This window comes from Pongo pygmaeus, chromosome 11 (assembly GCF_028885625.2).
Source record: "Pongo pygmaeus isolate AG05252 chromosome 11, NHGRI_mPonPyg2-v2.0_pri, whole genome shotgun sequence".
Taxonomy (NCBI): domain Eukaryota; kingdom Metazoa; phylum Chordata; class Mammalia; order Primates; family Hominidae; genus Pongo; species Pongo pygmaeus.
Window position 1 is genome coordinate 97,821,507 of NC_072384.2, and position 17,759 is coordinate 97,839,265.

At 39.2% G+C, this 17,759-nt stretch overlaps 1 protein-coding gene across 2 annotated transcripts in view; it reads left to right on the plus strand.

The window, feature by feature from the left end:
* The first annotated feature begins 4,737 nt into the window (after window positions 1-4,737).
* The window catches only part of PLCL1 (phospholipase C like 1 (inactive)), a 356,308-nt gene continuing 343,286 nt past the window's right edge, over window positions 4,738-17,759 (plus strand). Inside the window, exon 1 of one of the 2 annotated variants that reach the window (XM_054477780.2) lies at window positions 4,738-5,507. In XM_054477780.2, coding sequence (XP_054333755.1) covers window positions 5,268-5,507 — 240 coding nt within the window. In that variant the 5' untranslated portion in view covers window positions 4,738-5,267. Of the gene's footprint in view, window positions 5,508-10,508; window positions 10,542-17,759 lie in introns of those variants that run through there. The other variant, XM_063647788.1, reaches the window with a different exon arrangement.

Sequence of the window (17,759 nt, forward strand, 5' to 3'; positions counted from 1 at the left end):
TTGGAGGATAAAAACCCCATCATCGTGTAGGTGATTTATATTTGGGGAATGTACCTGGGATTTGGAGGCTGGAGGGGAGGGGGAACCTACTGTATATTCACTTCTGCATTGAAAATGTCAGGCATTGGGTGTATATCTGGTTTGAAAAGATTTCTGTCATAACTTTGTACCTGGAAAAGATTCCGGTTGTCAAATAAAACAGAGAATCAAGTTTTTATGGGGGCCTTATTTGTGCCATTTCAGTGGTACTTTTCGTAAGTGCCTCTGGCTTCTGCATAAGTTGGGGAAAAAACCGTGACATGAGCTCCCACTCCAGGATCCATGTCAAAGTAAGTTAATACATAGAAAATAAATCAACACTGTCTATTTTTAAAAGACCTTTGCCATGCACAATACAGACTACTACCAGATGATTGGCCTGGAGCTTCTGATAGTGCCTTAGCCCCAGGGTCTTCATGGGGTAATTCCTGTGGGAATGGTGTTAATGGATAGAGGCCTGCAGACAGTAGAGATTTCTCAACTTCTGAAAGAAGCAGCAGTAATCAGACATTGAAGAACATTGGCTGTAATTAAAGATTTCTTAGATTTATTGCCTCTCAGTACTTTAAAGATTTATTAAACTGGGGAATCTAGACCTATTATAAGCAATTTGTAACTTCTCATTTTTGTAGGACTGTTATAATGGAGCACACTTTACTTGTTCTTTGAAATAAGATTAGTTGATTTTTATGTTTTAGTTACTGAAATTTCTTAATTCCTAATATAAGTGACAAAAACTTTCAGGAAAAAACTTGAATTTCAAAGAGGTCAGATATCAAGTTTTGCTTATCTTTTATTGACTTGTATGTATTTACTATAATATTCACTCTACAAATTACCCTGCAAATCCTGTTTTCTTGAGCTGCAAGACAAAATGATCACCATGTATACTGGGGAGGGCTATGACTGCATGTAAAGATGCATGCAACTTAACTGAAAATGCTGTATGTCCTCTTCTTTGATTACGTGCAATGCGTCTTTTAACTTAGGAGAACTGTCTCAATATAAAAATATTTTTCTTACACATATGTGAATGAGATGATAAATGTGTTTCCTCACGCACTAATGAATCAGTCATACTGGTGGTCCATGTTGATGACATAAAGGTCATGCCGATGTTGAGAGAAGAGGTTATCATGGTTAATATGAGTGGTCTCAGATCTGGAGTGGCTCTTCATTCTCCAGGGCAGCTACTGGACTTGTATCTTATGAGAGCTTTGGGTAGCAGGAAGAATGCAGGCTTTGAAGTCACTAATATGGCCTCAAATGCTGGTTCCTTCACTTCCTAGTTGGCTCTAACTTCAAGCAAGCTACTTGACCCTTTTGATCCCCAGTTTTCTTATCTGTGAAGTGGAGATCAGAATACTGTAGAGAGGATTATCTGGTACATAGAAAGCAGTTATCAAAGAGATAGTTCTTTTCCTCCCACTATGACTTCCTGGTAGTATATGGAAAGTCTTAATATTCTCACTGGTTTTTTCTCAGGCCCAGGGTTCTGGACTTCCCTGGCTGGAAGGACTATATTGACATATCTACTAGTCTTTTAGTCTGGTCTAGGTATTTTCAGGACTGCTAGAACTTGCTTAGTTCTTATTGGTTGTATTTCAGTCTAATTCTAGATTTCAAGTCATTCCAATTTATAAGTGCCCTTCTTCTGAGATTTGTAGCTGCTTGGTGTGGATCTGTTCTGATTTCTGCTCTAAAATGGAACTCTAGGATCCTTGAGGATGAGAAGTTCTACCATGCAGACAGTGACAGAACCATTTTTCTTTATCAGATTGATTATTTTATTTAGTCACAGGACTGCAAAAGTCCTCTGTCCATAAATATTTATTGAGCACTTACTCTGTTCCAGACATAGTTCTGGGAGCTGGAGATACAGCAATGAATAAAATCGCAAGGTCTTTAGGCACATGGAGATTGCATTCTACATTTCAGTGAGGCAGAGATAGGGGGAAAGTAAAACAGAATATGTAAGTAAACAATTCCATGGAAAAGACAGTTTGTTCACAGTGATAAAATCCTGTGAGAAGACAAAACACAATAATATGAGTGACATGGTATGTATTGAGGGTTGTAGGGGCAACTTGAGATTTGTAGTTAGAGAGTCCTTTCTGACGTAGTAACATTTGAATTTCCTGCTTATGACTATTATTCACATCTTACCTTCCTACCCCTGCTCACCCCCAAATTCCAATCTGCCAATCTAGCAATTGTCACCATGACTTGGTAAAAGGTTGGGAGGCAAGAATTGTAGGTGACAGCTATTTGGAAAGAGGGACTGTTAATGCAGGGGTAGGAATGTGCCCATGGCTGCTGACTTAACTGAATCTAGCTAGTCTCTTCTCTCAGTTTTTGAAGTGGGTCCACAAAGCAGAATCTGCTCCTGGCTAGGAGCAAGTACATAGGAAGGGTTTTTTTTTTTTCAATTGCAAACATGAGTATCAGGAAAAGCCTTCTGAGCTTATGCTGGAACACAACAATATAAATGACTTGCTAGATTAGGGTCCAACTAGTTTATCAAAGCAGAGTAATTTAGACAACAACCTTTATGGATAGAAGCTCAGAGCAAAGGAATCAGAGGGGTGTGTGTGTGTGTGTGCACTTTCACATGAGGGTGAGAGGGAAGGATGCCAAGGAAGAGAAAAGAGTCCAACTGGACATTGTCTAGTTGAAAGATAAAACATTTTGCAAGTTATATGCTGTACTTTCTGGCCTCTGTTTTTTTTTTTTTTTTAATCACTGACCTTGAATGTTTGTTAATAAAGTGATGCTAGTTTTAATATTTGTAAAAAATAAATTATTATCATAATGGTACACAAATCTGTAGGATGAGGAACTTATAAATGACATTAATATCCTATAACAAGATGATGAGTGAGATAAAGGCAGTTTTACATTTTTCAGAGGACAACCGAAGAATGGGACTTTTATTAGAGTAACAAAGAAAAATGAAGCACTGACAACTGTAAATGACAGAAGTCAAATGTAATAATAGTTGAATATCAAAGAAAAAAATGATAGCCTAAAATAAGATATATTTCTAAGGATAGCAATTAAAAATATTTCCTATATAGCATAGACAGGAATTCCCTGAACTAAAGGAGATGGAAGACATGTATGGTTGTTTTAAGTCTGAGTACACTTTATTTTCTTCCTCTAGTCTGTGCGTTATAAAGGCATACCTGTTGAAAAGGAAACTTTTGTTGGGTTACCCCTCCTGTCTTTTAAAGATGAGGGGGAAAAAGAAGCCTTTGCTGTTATGGATGCAGTTCTCAGAATCTCACTAGAGGGTGGTGTTGGTTCTAAAACCAGAGGTCACTACTCCTCTCTACAGTACATTCATTACTAGGCTGCATTTATGTTTAAAGAAAAGGTAAAGTCAAGCCTTCTCAGTATTCCCTAGTAGTTAGTAAATGTCAAATCTGAAACCTCCCAAGTGCCCCTGCCAGTTCTGGCTGGTTGTAGCCCAGAGGAGACAGATAAAGTAGTGAAGAGATTATCGGAGGAGTTGGGTGGCGGATTCTAATTTTGGCTCCTGCACTAACTAGTAGACAAGGCTCCCTGGGCCTTTGTCTCAACTGTAAAACAAAAATGATGTCCTAGTTGATCCCTAAATCCCCATACGTGTCTAAAATTATGAGATTCAAACCAAACTGTTGGTCTAAAATGCTGAATAATTTCTCATGCTCTTAGCCAGACTAAGGAACAAGTAAAATCTCAAATTATTAAATTATTAATAATTAAGATACAATGTAATGTTACAAGTGAGGTTTAATATAGATTCTAATATCAAAGAAGTTTAAAATTAAAATGCCAAGTCTTTTGTCTTACCAGGGAGCCTTAGGGCCATGGTTTGCATCTGAGCATTCTGTGGATAATTTCAGAGACTTAACTCATCATCCAAAGATCTCTCCCTTCTTGGTTGCTAGCTTACTGGAAATGAGCAAAATATGTTTTTATATAGGATTATATAGAGAAAGGAGGCTGAACCATTGTCAAATAGGAATGTTTTAGGATAGAGACTAAACTCCCCACCTGCATTTCTCTGACTTGGATTGTATCTGTGCTTTGTTAAGAGTCAGTCTTTGGAGGGATTTAGTTGGTTCAATTTCCTTTCACCCTCATCTCCTTCATCTGACTCCCCTTCCTTGTTATATTTACTCACATTGCAGAATGACCTTAGAATCCTTTCCTGGAACCTGAAGCAAATTATGGAACCCCAAGATCCCAGTAAACCCTAGTTTATCTCTGCATGGACTTGACTTCTAAGAATTGGCCTGAGAGCCTGCAATTAACCTCTGACCACGCAAAGCTTCACCCCGTCACCCCAAACGCTTAGACATTCATACTCAATACCCCCTTTCTTCCAGATTGCTTTGTTTGGCAGAAGAAGGTTTCTTTCTCCCCTCTCCTTCACCCAACCTGGATTTTGTTGCATCTCAGGCTCGTTTCGCAAATCAAAACTTCCTAAAATATACACAGAGCGCCTCCGGGTTCGCACACGCGCGCGCGCGCGTACACCTTGGCTCGAGTACACTAGCCCCGCTGGCCGGCTCCCAGTTGCAGAACACATTCCATTCTTCGCGGTCGGGCACACCCCTCCGCAGTGAGGATTGGTCGGGCCGAGCCCCCTCGGCGAGGCGAGGCTCCTAAGAGGCCCAGACGCCTGCCAATCCCCAAGGGCTGTCAAAACAAGTCTCCCTCCCTGTCACAACAGAGCTGAGTGGAGGCCGCCGCCGCCGCCGCCGCCGCACTTCCTGGGACCGCTGCGCCGCAGTCCGCGGGCAGGTGGCGGGTGCGCCCAGCCGCAGTCGCCCGGCTCTGGCCCCTATCGGGCAGCCGGCGTCCGGGCTTCAGAGGCTGCCTGGCTGGGCGCCCGGTGCCTTTTGTCTGGCGCAGGGCCGGCGTTTGCATCACATTTCGGCTTTTTCGCCTCTCCTTCTGCCTCCCGCTCACATCGTCTCCCCACTCCCGCCACCGTCCCCCGCCGGACTGCTAGCCTCCTAGACCAAAGCCCGAGGACGTCTCTGCCCGAGCGATGTCCCCTGTCCAGAAAGTTGCCGCCGCCGCCGCCGCCGCCGCCTCCGCCGCCGCTGCCGCCGCTGGGCGGTGAAACAAAGTCTGGCGGGGCCGCCTCCTGGTGCAGGAGCGCACCCGTGCCTAGCGGCTGGACTCCGCTGCCGGGCGTCCCGCTTTCCCCCGGGGAGCCCGAAACGCTCCAGGCCATGGCCGAGGGCGCGGCCGGCAGGGAGGATCCGGCGCCGCCCGACGCGGCGGGGGGCGAAGACGACCCCCGAGTGGGCCCGGATGCTGCCGGGGACTGCGTGACGGCGGGCTCTGGGGGCCGGATGAGGGAACGTCGCAGCGGGGTCGCACTGCCAGGCGCCGCGGGGACCCCAACGGACAGCGAGGCGGGCCTCCTAGAGGCGGCACGGGCGACCCCCCGGCGCAGCAGCATCATCAAGGTAAGCGAAGCCGCGCTGCACCGGGAGCGTGGCTGTGGGTGATAGGTGGGTCGGGGACCCGGGCAGGATGTGCGGTGTCCGGGGGCATCCAGGCTCAGCATTGTTTTCTCCCACCTCCTTCAACGCCAAACCTTCTTTCCTTATCCGGAGGTTCCCAGACTCAGCTGTCAGCCATGAGACGCACAAGTGACTTTTTCTCCCCACTGACGGCAGAGGAAAAGTTCCGCTCTGCGTCTTTGCGTTCTGATGGATGCTTTCCCTCATTTTCTCTTCAAGCTTCACTAAACTGTTGATGAAGGGAGGAAGGGAGAACTCAGGATAAATGCAGACCCACCGGATGGTTGTGCGTTGCTTTCCAATGAAGGGTTAGCTTTTCCCGTACAGTGAAGAAAATGCACAGCTTACTCTCAAGTGAAAAAAAAATTCCCTCTAGACTTAAATGATCCTGAAATCCCAAGATGTGTGAACTTTCCCGGTAGGGAGGCAGAGTTTTAAGTGGACCCTGCACCACAGTAAAGAGCGATGCAAGAGCCCAGAGTTTTTGTGCTGCAGAAAGCGCAACCGGAAAGCAATCAATCCCCCAAGCATTATCCCTGGTCCTTGTGGTTACCACCACATCCAGGGAAAACGCTTCCTGACACGCTAATCACCTTGCAGAATTTCTCTCCATCCATTTGGCAAGGAATTTGTAAACCTCTTTCCTCCCCTTTCTCTTTCCATCTTCCTTCCACTTGGGGCTTGTTTCTTCTGTTTGAGATTTCCTCTTTTGGGAGCATGACTTTGGGGTAAGGTTATTTAGGTAAGAACCCTCGCACAGGCTCTGGAAAAGGGCCTCAGTGTAAATGCATGTGAGTAATCGATCAAATGCATGTCAGATTAAAATTGATTTTGGTGGAGCAGTCAGTATAAAACGATGTGTATGTATGTATGTATATATATATAAGTATATATGTATGTGTGTACATACACGCACACATCCCTCAATGACAGTGAAAGATGCACTTTTACTTACTATTGAATTTATTGGGTTCACTAATATATTCAAAAGCTCTGTTCAGGGTTAAGCTGCGTAACCAGTGCATCATGCATGTTGCAAGCTCCCAGCACCAGCTTAGGTAGACTGACCACAGAATGTGGCTCCAATATAGTCTTTTTCCCAACACTGACACATGGAAGTTTAAAATCAGTGGAGAGGTTTCTATAATATATAAAGAAGAGTGGGTGGTAATTACAAATGACTTGTAGTAGTTTTTGTTATTTTGTGGCTTTTTGATTATGTAACAGGAGTGTTCTATTCTGGGTGTGAATTTGGACAAAGGGAAATTACTATTTTGTTTTTAACCCACAGGTCAGAAAGCACACTGTTTTGAAACTTAAAAAAATCACAATTAGGAAACACATACATTTTGGATTCTACTGTATTGATACTACATGGTGTCCTGTGTGTGTAAAACAGGCACCGCAAGAGACTTTAAAATATATGACAATAAAGAGCAAAGGGCTCTATAATGTTGTAAAAAACAAAAGTAATGGAGTATAAGAAATATATAAATTCTTGCAACTGAGTTTGCCACTTTTGAATTGTACTATGCTGGTTTATATTCTCAGAAGGGTCATTGCTGAGTAATGGTGACTCTTTTGTTTTGAAGTTTCTTTTTGTGACAAAAAAGGAGGGAGACAACAGAGTATTAACTTGATTTTCCCCCTATTTAATAGTAAATGCAATTAACATTTGGTAAATGGCCTTTAAAATTAAAGATATAGAAAATAAAGTGAATTATTATGTTAGGTTTTTATTGAAAAAGTAGCACATACATATAATTTAAAAAATCAAATGTTGCAAAGGAGTGTGAAGTAAAGACCCTCAGACACTCCACATTCCCACTTATGTAGTCCATCCTCGTAGATGTTAACACTTTCTTATGTATGCTTCCAAAATATTCCATGCATATGTAAGCAGATATATCTATATGTGTCTATGATGAACTATAGCATCTCCTGATTTCTACAAAAAAATCTGGCTAGAGTTTTACAAGTCTCATAGTTTTAAGCATTTTTGAAGCCTAGAGGGTAGTCTAAGGTCATTGTGATGAATAAACTAATCTTCAAGGGTAATCTGGTAGAGTCTTTGGTGGGCAGCAGTCATTGGGGTCTGTTCCCAGAGGCCTTAACGCCCTTCTAAGGAGAAAAAAAGGCAGGTGGTAGGCTCTGTTCCACTCCTTCTCTGAGATCAAGAACCTTTCTGTTGACATTCTTGAATCTGCTGCCCTGTGGTTTGTTCCGTTTAGCATAGTGAAAATGAGTTTCCAAAAAAAGTTTAGATCATATAAGAAATATATAGCACATGTTCTATATTGAGAGAAAATGCATTTTTCACAGTTTTGCCAAGAGTTTTTTTTTTTTTAATTTGGCACTGAAATGTACACAAAGAAGAAAAGCTTTAGTACATTTTATATTAATCAAAATATTAAATGCTGTTCCAAATAGCTGTAGTGCAGTAATAATTGATATTCATAACGGTGAGCCACTGAAAGGTTGTGAATCATCAAATATTAAATTCTTTTCAGCTCAATTTAAGGTATTGTTTCAGAATAGTGCTATCCTGCCAGAAAACAGACTGTCTTATATATTAATAAAAAGAATGTTTTTAGTAAATTTGCCCTCCATAATTTGTGAAAACGTGTTTAGTTGAAAAAACCATTTCCTTCTGAGCTGAGGAAAACAATGACAACATTTATCTGTATGCATCTTCAGAAATTCTTTCTACTGCCATTGTGTTTCTTCCCCCCATATAACCAATCCTAGGTTGAAAAACATTCAATGTGAGAATTAAATTAAGTTTTTAAAAAATCTGTCTACTTTTTCCTATGTTTTTCTGTGTGATTGTTTCAACAGCATTGACATTGATAAATGCTGCATGTTTTTTGGTAAGCGCATTGTTATATACCATAATAATGCAATAGAATCCATTTTAATTTCTTCTTGATGACTTGTGGTTTGAAATGACAAGTTGGATACCTGCAGTATTGATAATCTCTAACAGTTGTTTACTATTCTGCATTTGAATATATTTCTAATTAAGAAATAAGACCATTTATTTATCTGGTATTTGGTATCAAACTTATAGTATTTAAAATATTTAACATTTTAGATTATCACTTATAGCCCTATAATCTGCTGCCCTGTGGTTTGTTCCCTTTAGCATAGTAAAAATGAGTTTCCAAAAAAAGTCTAGATCATATAAGAAATACATAGCAAATGTTCTATATTGAGAGAAAATGCATTTTTCACAGTTTTGCCAAGAGTTTTTTAAAATTTGGCATTTAAATGTACACAAAGAAGAAAAGCTTTAGTACATTTTATATTAATCAAAATATTAAATGCTGTTCCAAATAGCTGTAGTGCAGTAATAATTGTAATGTTTTGGAAATAGGAAGCAGCATAGCTTATTTACTATATTAGTTGGTGGGAACTGAGCTACATATGTATTTTAAAAATAGCAGTTGATTTTTCTTCCATTGTATGTAACACATTGACGGGTTCTGCTTGTTTTCAACTTCCTTTTGTTCTACTTAAGAACAAATTCTCTAGGCAAGGAAGAATAGAAATTGTCACTTGGATCTCATGGACATGGGTGTGGGGGATGAAGATGGGAGTTGGGAATGAGGTGTTGAGACCAGCACTGGAGCAGCTACTTGGGTGTTGTTCATGTCTCATTATTTTATATCATGGCGAGTCTCACTCTATCATGTCATCGTGGGCTGGTATGGTGGATTTTTGAACTGAAGCCTCAAAGGTGCCCCTTGGATACCAGTAGACACCTATCAAGATTATGGCTTTCCTCAGAGAGGCAAGAGGAATGCTGTTCACATTAAGTGCCTACTACCATGAGTCATATACTAAACTAGGAGCTTTCGTACATTTGTATCACTTAAACCTCACAGGAAACTCTCTAAAGTATGGAAGGGAGGCCCAGAGAGCTACTGTTAAAATGTGGAGTGATGACTGAAAGTCATGTCTGCTTAATTTCAGAGTTTGTGCTCTTGGGCTGGTTCTCAGATTCAAGAAGTCCACAATCCATGAACACTTTCTAGGTTTGAAACAGCCCGAACACGTGAGATAGTGACAGAAGAGTATGCATCTTAGGTCCTACGGTTTGTGGAGTAAATTATCTTTTCTCAGCCCTCTTTCCTTCAGTTCAGAGCATTTAAAGGTTGATGATTCTAGAAAGGGATTGCAACCTTTTCTGTCTTTGGCTATTTTGTTAGGCCTGTGCTGTACTTGAAAAGGCAGAGCAATCTGGCAGGTGTTCTGCTTGGCGTTAATATATGGAGCTTACACCCTATTGTTTTACCCCAGGCCCACTTTCCCCATACCCCTGCAGACAGTGGAGTTTGTGAAGCATCGTATTCTCTTTTAGGCTGATAAGCAGGCAGAAAAAATACCTGGGTCATAGGAATATATATTAATCTAGGGGAGTAAGGAAATGGGGGAATCTTCTTTTGGAGCTCTGAAAGTGTGTGTGTGTGTGTGTGTGTGTGTGTGTGTGTGTGTTTAAATAGGGATGGTTATGAAGGGAAATTAAATGTGATTAAAAATTAGTTAAAAATTTAAGCACCCTATGGATTATATAGGCGTTTATAGATTGACCCGGGAATTAATCAGCATTTATAGATTTTATTCTCTACAAATATGTGTTAAAAGTTCCAAATAACCAACTTACAGATGGATTTTGGAGAAATAACCAGAGGAGCTGGCCAGCCTTTACTTTACCGTAAGGGTTGCTGAGAGTGTGCCCTGGGGGCTTCAGCTGTGGCTCTCCTCCCGAGATGTGATTTGGCTGCATGAATGGCATGAACCTCTTAGGTAGATTTGGTTTATGATCCCCACAACTTCAGTTAGAATATTACTTTCTGTCAAATTGCCGTGGTAACATGGTCACATTTTACCTTAGAAGTGGTTGCTTCTAATTGCAGGGTCTTTCTGTTGTGATTTCTTATAGCACCTCTCAAGAAAATGAAGAATAAACTTCAGGTAAAGAGCTTTGTCTTACTTTGATGAAAGGTTTTTGAAGTGTCTGTTGACTAGTGTTTGCTACTATTATCAGAATTTACAAAGTTTGTTTTCCCTTTTGGAAAATATATTAAGGCTAAAAAAAGTGTAAGTTAATTACATAGCCATTGAGGGGTTAAACATGCATTGTGATTGAGACTGAATAGTGTTTTCCCAATCTTTCCCTTTTTACAATGGAGAAAACAGTAATTAAATTTTGTACAGTAAAATGTCAATTGAACATTTATTGCCAAATAACACCTCAGGCACAGCAGGGCATTATGAAAAGATATCAGGAGACAGCTGACCTTACCTTGGTGCTACTGAACAAGCAATTCATTAACTGCTTCTAGGCAATGCCACAGCAAACTAATCAGACAGCGGCCCAGGCAGTAACTCAATGAAGGAATTGCGTCAGTCTTCTCTGCGCCCTCACTCAATTCTGTTCAGCTTTAATAACTGTGAATATTAAAAATAACTCCACATTCAGGAGCAATGTCCAAACTGAGATGTGCTTAACACTGTATATTTAAAAAAACCGATCCGACTTTAGATGCCTAGACAGAGCTAAGAGGCAGGATCTCAGCAACAGTAAAGGAGCCATTGGTTATAAGAAGGAGGGAGAGAATCATTGTGTTGGACTTTACATTGAAATCTAAGGTAATAAACTTTATTATAGTGAAACCTTTCGGTTCTGCAAAGTCTTAGTGTTTTAATAATGTAAAAGAGGTTTATTTGTAGTTTTGTTGACTCTTATTCACCTCCCTATCTATCCTAGGTCATCTGTGTATTCTAGTTCCTGTAATAGGAAACAATAGACAGAGTTTATTGTAATTAATGATTATACTAAACTGACAATAACTATTAGGGCCAAATGGCCAACTTCTGTAACAACAACATTCAGTCTTACATATTGGCAAATGTATTGTGTATTTCAGCTAACTTTTAATGGCAACAAAATCATAGTATGACGAAGTATTGAAATAGTCCATTGGATTTAAAATTGGATTTCATTTGTAGTTTTATCTGTAACATCTTTTGTGAATGTAAGAGAGAGATATAACCTAGTTTATTTTCAGCAGTGCCATTTAAACTCATCTTATTAATAATCAATCTAGCATTACTTTGAGAAAAGTAGGATTGTACATGGTGAGTGGAAAAGAAGCATTGTTTACATTATCATTATCACTTCAGAAAGAAGGCAAGTTAATTTTGAAAATAATAAAATCTATCAAGGCAAAACAACATAAACTATTTTAGTGTGTCTCGTTTCCATATATTTCTTAATTTGTATTTGTAAATTTATGAAAGTGTGTAGCTATTATAGGCAAGGTTATTGTGTTTTTCCTTAACTATACATCTTCGTATTCAAAAGTTTAAAATACCTTTGAAAGATAATATCTGCTTTATTAATTCTTATGCTGACCTTTTTCAAGAGCCTTTAATTTTTAACATTTTTACTTCTTTTCTCTTGACTTTTAGGTTCAGGGGGTATACATGTGTAAGTTTGTTACTTGGGTAAATTGCATGTTGCTGAGGTTTGGTGTATGAATGATCCTGTGAGCTAGTAAGCATAGTACCCAATAGTTAGTTTTTCAACCCAAGTCCCCTACCCCAACCTTCCCCTTCAAGTAGTCCCCAGTATCTATTGTTCCTCTCTTTGTGTTCATGTGTATTTAGTGTTTAGCTACCACTTACAAGTGAGAACATGTGGTATTTGGTTTTCTGTTTCTGCGTTAGTTCACTTAGGATCATGGCCTCCAGCTGCATCCATGTTGCTGCAAAGCACATGATTTTGTTCCTTCTTATGGCTCTGTAGTATTCCATGGTGTATGCTTCCCACATTTTATTTGTCCAGTCCACCATTGGTGAGATGATTCCATGTTTTTGCCATTGTGAAGAGTGCTGTGATGAACATACAAGTGCATGTGTCTTTTTGGTAGAACGCTGTTGGATATATACCCAGTCAAATGGTAGTTCTGTTTTAGTCTCTTTGATGAATCTCCACACTGCTTTCCACAGTGACTGAACTAATTTACATTACCACCAGCAGTGTATAAGTGTTCCATTTTCTCCACAACTTCACCAACATTTGTTGTTTTTTGACTTCTTAATAATAGCCATTCTGGTGTGAGATAGTATCTCATTGTGATTTTGATTTACATTTTTCTAATGATTAGTAATGATGAACATTTAAAAATATATTTGTTGGCTGCATGCATGTCTTTCAAAAGACTTTTAAAAGATGCTATGTATGTACTAAATACAGACTAAGCCCAGGCAATATGTACAAGCAGGCAAACTTGTATTATTTACACGGTACAATATCACGGATTGTGATGCTACTGAGTATTTAGAAATCAGAGATACTCAAATTCAGAACACCTGCTCTGTGAGACATTCTCTGATGTGAGGGAGATGGATGCACAAATAAGGCAAAAAGAGACAAAAGAACACTTTAGTGTTAGCTGGGACCAAAGTTACAATGTAGAATCCTAGAAAGCTAGACCTGACCATGTTGTAGGCACTTTTCCCTAAGGCCCAAACGACTTCAAACCAAAGCAAGCCAAATAGCCTGTATACTTAAAGCCCACACCCCACCTCCCAGATCTGACAGCTGATGATGACGGTGGGCACACCTTCTAGGGTGTAATCAGGGGCACACCCATTAGGGCTAGACAATAAGGAGTCAGAGACATGGTCAGCAGTGGGGGAGTATGTTTCCCCTCTAAGCCTCTCTTGGCTCAGGCTGGGTTAAGGCCTGGTTCAGGAAAAGGGTAATGGCATCAGAAGAGTGATGGCCCTTCTCCCCTACAGGTCAGCCCTGATTGTTGGGTTGGGGAGGAGAGAGAGAAGACCATGCTATGTGCACTCTGACCTCTCTCTCCTTTGAAAGCTTCCTCCCCATGTAATATATCCCATCAATGTCCTTGAACTTGCAGTTTCTTAATCATTGATGGTGACTAATTTTTGGAAGTGGGAGTGGGGATGGAGGTGAGGGAGTTGGAGCCTCATGCTCCCCCTCATGCTCCCCCTAGAGGCATATATAAAAGATGCAAAGTCATCTCCAGCTTTGAAATATTTTGGAAGTATTGATTTCATATCATAATTAAATATTACATATTTAGAAATGTTATTAATAGTAAGTAGCTTTATTTTTGTGTTTAATCTAATATATAAAACACCTAGTAACATCTTGATTGGTTTTCCTACTGAGCAATTTTCTTTATAATAATAGCAAATACTAATGTAATTTGTATGATGAGTCTAGCATTGTTTTGAGCATTAACGTGTATCAAATAATTTAATTCTCACAATAACCATATGATATGCGTATTATTATTATCTCAATTTTTACAGATGGAGAGGTGTTAAGTGACTTGCCTAAGGTCGCATAGCTAATAAATGCAGAGCCAAGAAGTAGGTCCAAATAATCTAGCTCCAGAGGTTGCTTTTAATCGTTATGCTATATGTTCTTATCCTCTAAAACAGTATTGATTTAAAGCTTAGCTGGTGTGGATAAAATAGCAGATTTTTTATTGTTATCTTAAACACTAAGTTCAGCTGACAAATAAAAAAGAAACAATTTTTAAAACAGTTTTGGGAAACTCAAGGATTTCTTGAATATACATTTTTTTCTCAGTTTCATAGCTTTCCTTTCACATAAAATACCTATGACTTTAATATTGCATTCCATTTTCCCTTGAGAGGAGTGGGGCTCCTAGTAGTACAAGCATACTTCACATTATCACACTTTGCTTTGTTGTACTTTGCAGATATTGCATTTTTTTAAACAAATAGAAGATTTGTGGCAACCCTGTGTTGAGCAAGTCTACTGGTGGCATTTCATGTCTCATTTTGGCAGCGTGTGCTCACTTTGTGTCTCTGTGTCACATTTTGGTAATTCTTACAAGATTTTTAACTTTTTCATTGTTATCGTATCTATTATGGTGATCTGTGATCAGTAATCTTTGATGTTACTATTGTAATTGTTTTGGAGTGCCATGAACTATGACCGTATAATACAGCGAACTTAATTGATAAATGTGTGTGTTCTGACTGCTCCACTGACCGGCCGTTGTCAGTGTCTTTCCCTCTCCTTGGGCCTCCTACTCTCTGAGACACAACAATATTGAAATTAGTTCAGTTAATAACCCTATAATGGCCTCTAAATGTTCAAGTGAAAGAAAAAGTTTCACGTCCCTCACTTTAAATCAGAAGCTAGAAATGATTAAGCTTAGTAAGGAAGGCATGTCTAAAGCTGAGATAGGCTGAAAGCTAGGCCTTTTTTGTCAGTTAGCCAAATTGTGAATGCAAGGAAAAGTGCTTGAAGGAAATTAAAAGTGCTACTCCAGGAAGCATATGAATGATAAGAAAGCAAAAACAGCCTTGTTGCTGATATGAAGAAAGTTTTAGTGATCTGGATGGAAGATCAAACCAGCGATAACATTTCCTTAAGCCAAAGTCTAATTCAGAGCAAGATCCTAACTGTCTTCAATTCTGTGAAGGCTGATAGAGGTGAGGAAGCTGTGGAAGAAAAGTTGGAAGCTAGCAGAGGTTGGTTTATGAGGTTTAAGGAAGGAAGCTTTCTCTATAATGTAAAATTGCAAGGTGAAGCAGCAAGTGCTGATGTAGAAGCTACAGCAAGTTCTCCAGGAAATCTAGCAGAGATTATCAATGAAGCTGGCTACATTAAAAAACCTCAAATTACAAGAAGGTGTCATCTAGGACTTTTATAGCTAGAGCAGTGAAATCAATGCCTGGCTTCAAATCTTCAAAGGACAGGCTAACTCTCTTGTCTGGGGTAATGCAGCTGGTAACTTTAAGTGGAAGCCAATGCTCAATTACCATTCTGAAAATCCTAGGGTTTTTATGAATTACGCCAAATCTACTCTGTGCCCTATGAATGGAACAACAAAGCCTGGATGACAGCACATATGTTTATAGCATGATATACTGAATATTTTAAGCCCACTGTTGAAACCTACTGCTCAGAAAAAAACATTCCTTTCAGAATATTACTGCTTGTGGACAATGCACCTGGTCACCTAAGAGCTCTGATGGAAATGTAGAGGAGATTAATGTTTTCATCTTGTTAACGTAAGATCCATTCTGCAGCCTATGGATCAAGGAGTAATTTTGACTTTCAGGTCTTATTATTTAAGAAATACATTTCATAAGGCTATAGTTGCTATAGATAGTGATTTGTCTGATGGATCTGGGCAATGTAAATTGAAACCTGGAAAGAATTCACCATTCCAGGTACCATTAAGAACATTCATGATTCGTGGAAGGAGGTAAAAATATCAACATTAGCAGGAATTTGGAAGAAGTTGATTCCAACCTCATGGATGACTTTGAAAGGTTCAGGACTTCGGTGGAGGAAGTCACTGTAGATGGGGTGGAAATAGCAAGAGAACTAGAATTAGAAGTGGAGCCTGAAGATGTGACTGAATTGCTTCCATTTCATGATAAAAATTGAATGGATGAGGAGTTGCTTCTTATGGATGAGCAAAGAAATTGGTTTCTTGAGATGGATTTTACTCCTTGTGAAGATGTTATGAGCATTGAAATGACAACAAAGGATTTAGAATATTACATAAACCTATTTGATAAAGCAGCAGCAGGGTTCAAGAGAGTGGACTCCTATTTTAAAAGAGGTTAGTTGTGAGTAAAATGCTATCAAACATCTGTAGCATACAATGCTACAGATAAATTTTTCATTAAAGAGTCAATAAATGTGGCAAACTTCACTTTTATCTTATTTTAAGAAATTGCCACAGCCACCCAAACCTTCAGCAACCACCACCCTGATCAGTCACCAGTGTTCAAAATGGAGGCAAGGCCCTCCAGCAGCAAAAAGATTATGACTGGCTGAAGGCTGATAATCATTATGATTATGGCTAATGATCATTAGCATTTTTTAGCAATAAGGTATTTTAAGATTAAGGTTATATACATTGTGCTTTTAAACGTAATGCTATAGCACATTTAATAGACTACTGCATAGTGTAAACATAACTTTTATATGCATGGGAAACAAAAAAATTTGTGTGACTTGCTTTATTGCAATATTTGCTTAATTGTGATGGTCCAGAACTGAATTTACAATATCTCTGAGGTATGCCTGTTTATTTTAATTCTTTGACTGAAGTTATCTTCTTTACCATGAAGCAAGAGTTTATGGTCCAACTTTGGTATAAATTATATAGGCTAAGGATGGACCATTAGTTAATTATTGTAATCTGTTATGAATTATTATATATTTCGATAGATTTGTCTCCTAGTGTCAATACATAAATAAATAAATAAATAAAAAAAATAAAGAGCATTTAAGTTTCCAGTCCAAGGAAGTTGTAACTTTTGTTTAGTGTTGGGAGAGATGATACTATATGGACAAGATTTCCTCCTAATTAAATGCTTTGAGGCAGATATAGTGCCTTATATGTAGGAGGAACATGTTAAATATTTGTTAAATTCCATTAAACTGAAATTCTGTCTGATCACTTAATTTCTTATTTTTGGTAGAAATTCCAAAGTCAATATGTGGGAAATTCAAATATATGATTATTTCATGAAATTAGTGCCCTTGTGGATGCTTTATTGTGTTAAAGGTAATGAATCCATTCTGCTGTGCAGAGATTTAGTGTCATGGCCAAATGGTACCCGGAAGTTTGTCCCCATAACTTGGAGACTGCCTAGTGTTAAAGGTACAGTAAGCTTTCTTTTGTATGTCAGTTTATCTATCTGAAGTTATGTTAAATTATTGAAAGGTACAGGTCTTTGGCTCTCTCTCTAGTATTACAGCACTTATGCAATAAAGTATTTGGTCACATTCTCTTAAAGTGATTTTTTTTCTTGTCCAAAAAGAAAGGGTTCTCCCAAGCATTTGAAACCTAAAAAACTTTTTTTTCCTGATACTTTCTCATGTTTATTTAGTGTAGGAACAAGCTAGTTTTGTGATAAATGAACTGATGTTTCTATGTGCGTGTGCGTGTGCACTTGTGTGTGTGTATACTTACGCCAGGCATATTGGAAGTCAGAGGTCTCAACAGGATGTAACATTTATTTTATTTTTTTTTAGTAGAGATGGGGGTTTTGCTATGTTTCCAAGGCTAGATTTGAACTCCTGGGCTTAAGGGATCCTCTCACCTCAAACTCCCAAGTAGCTGGAACTATAGGCCTGTGTCCCCATGCCTG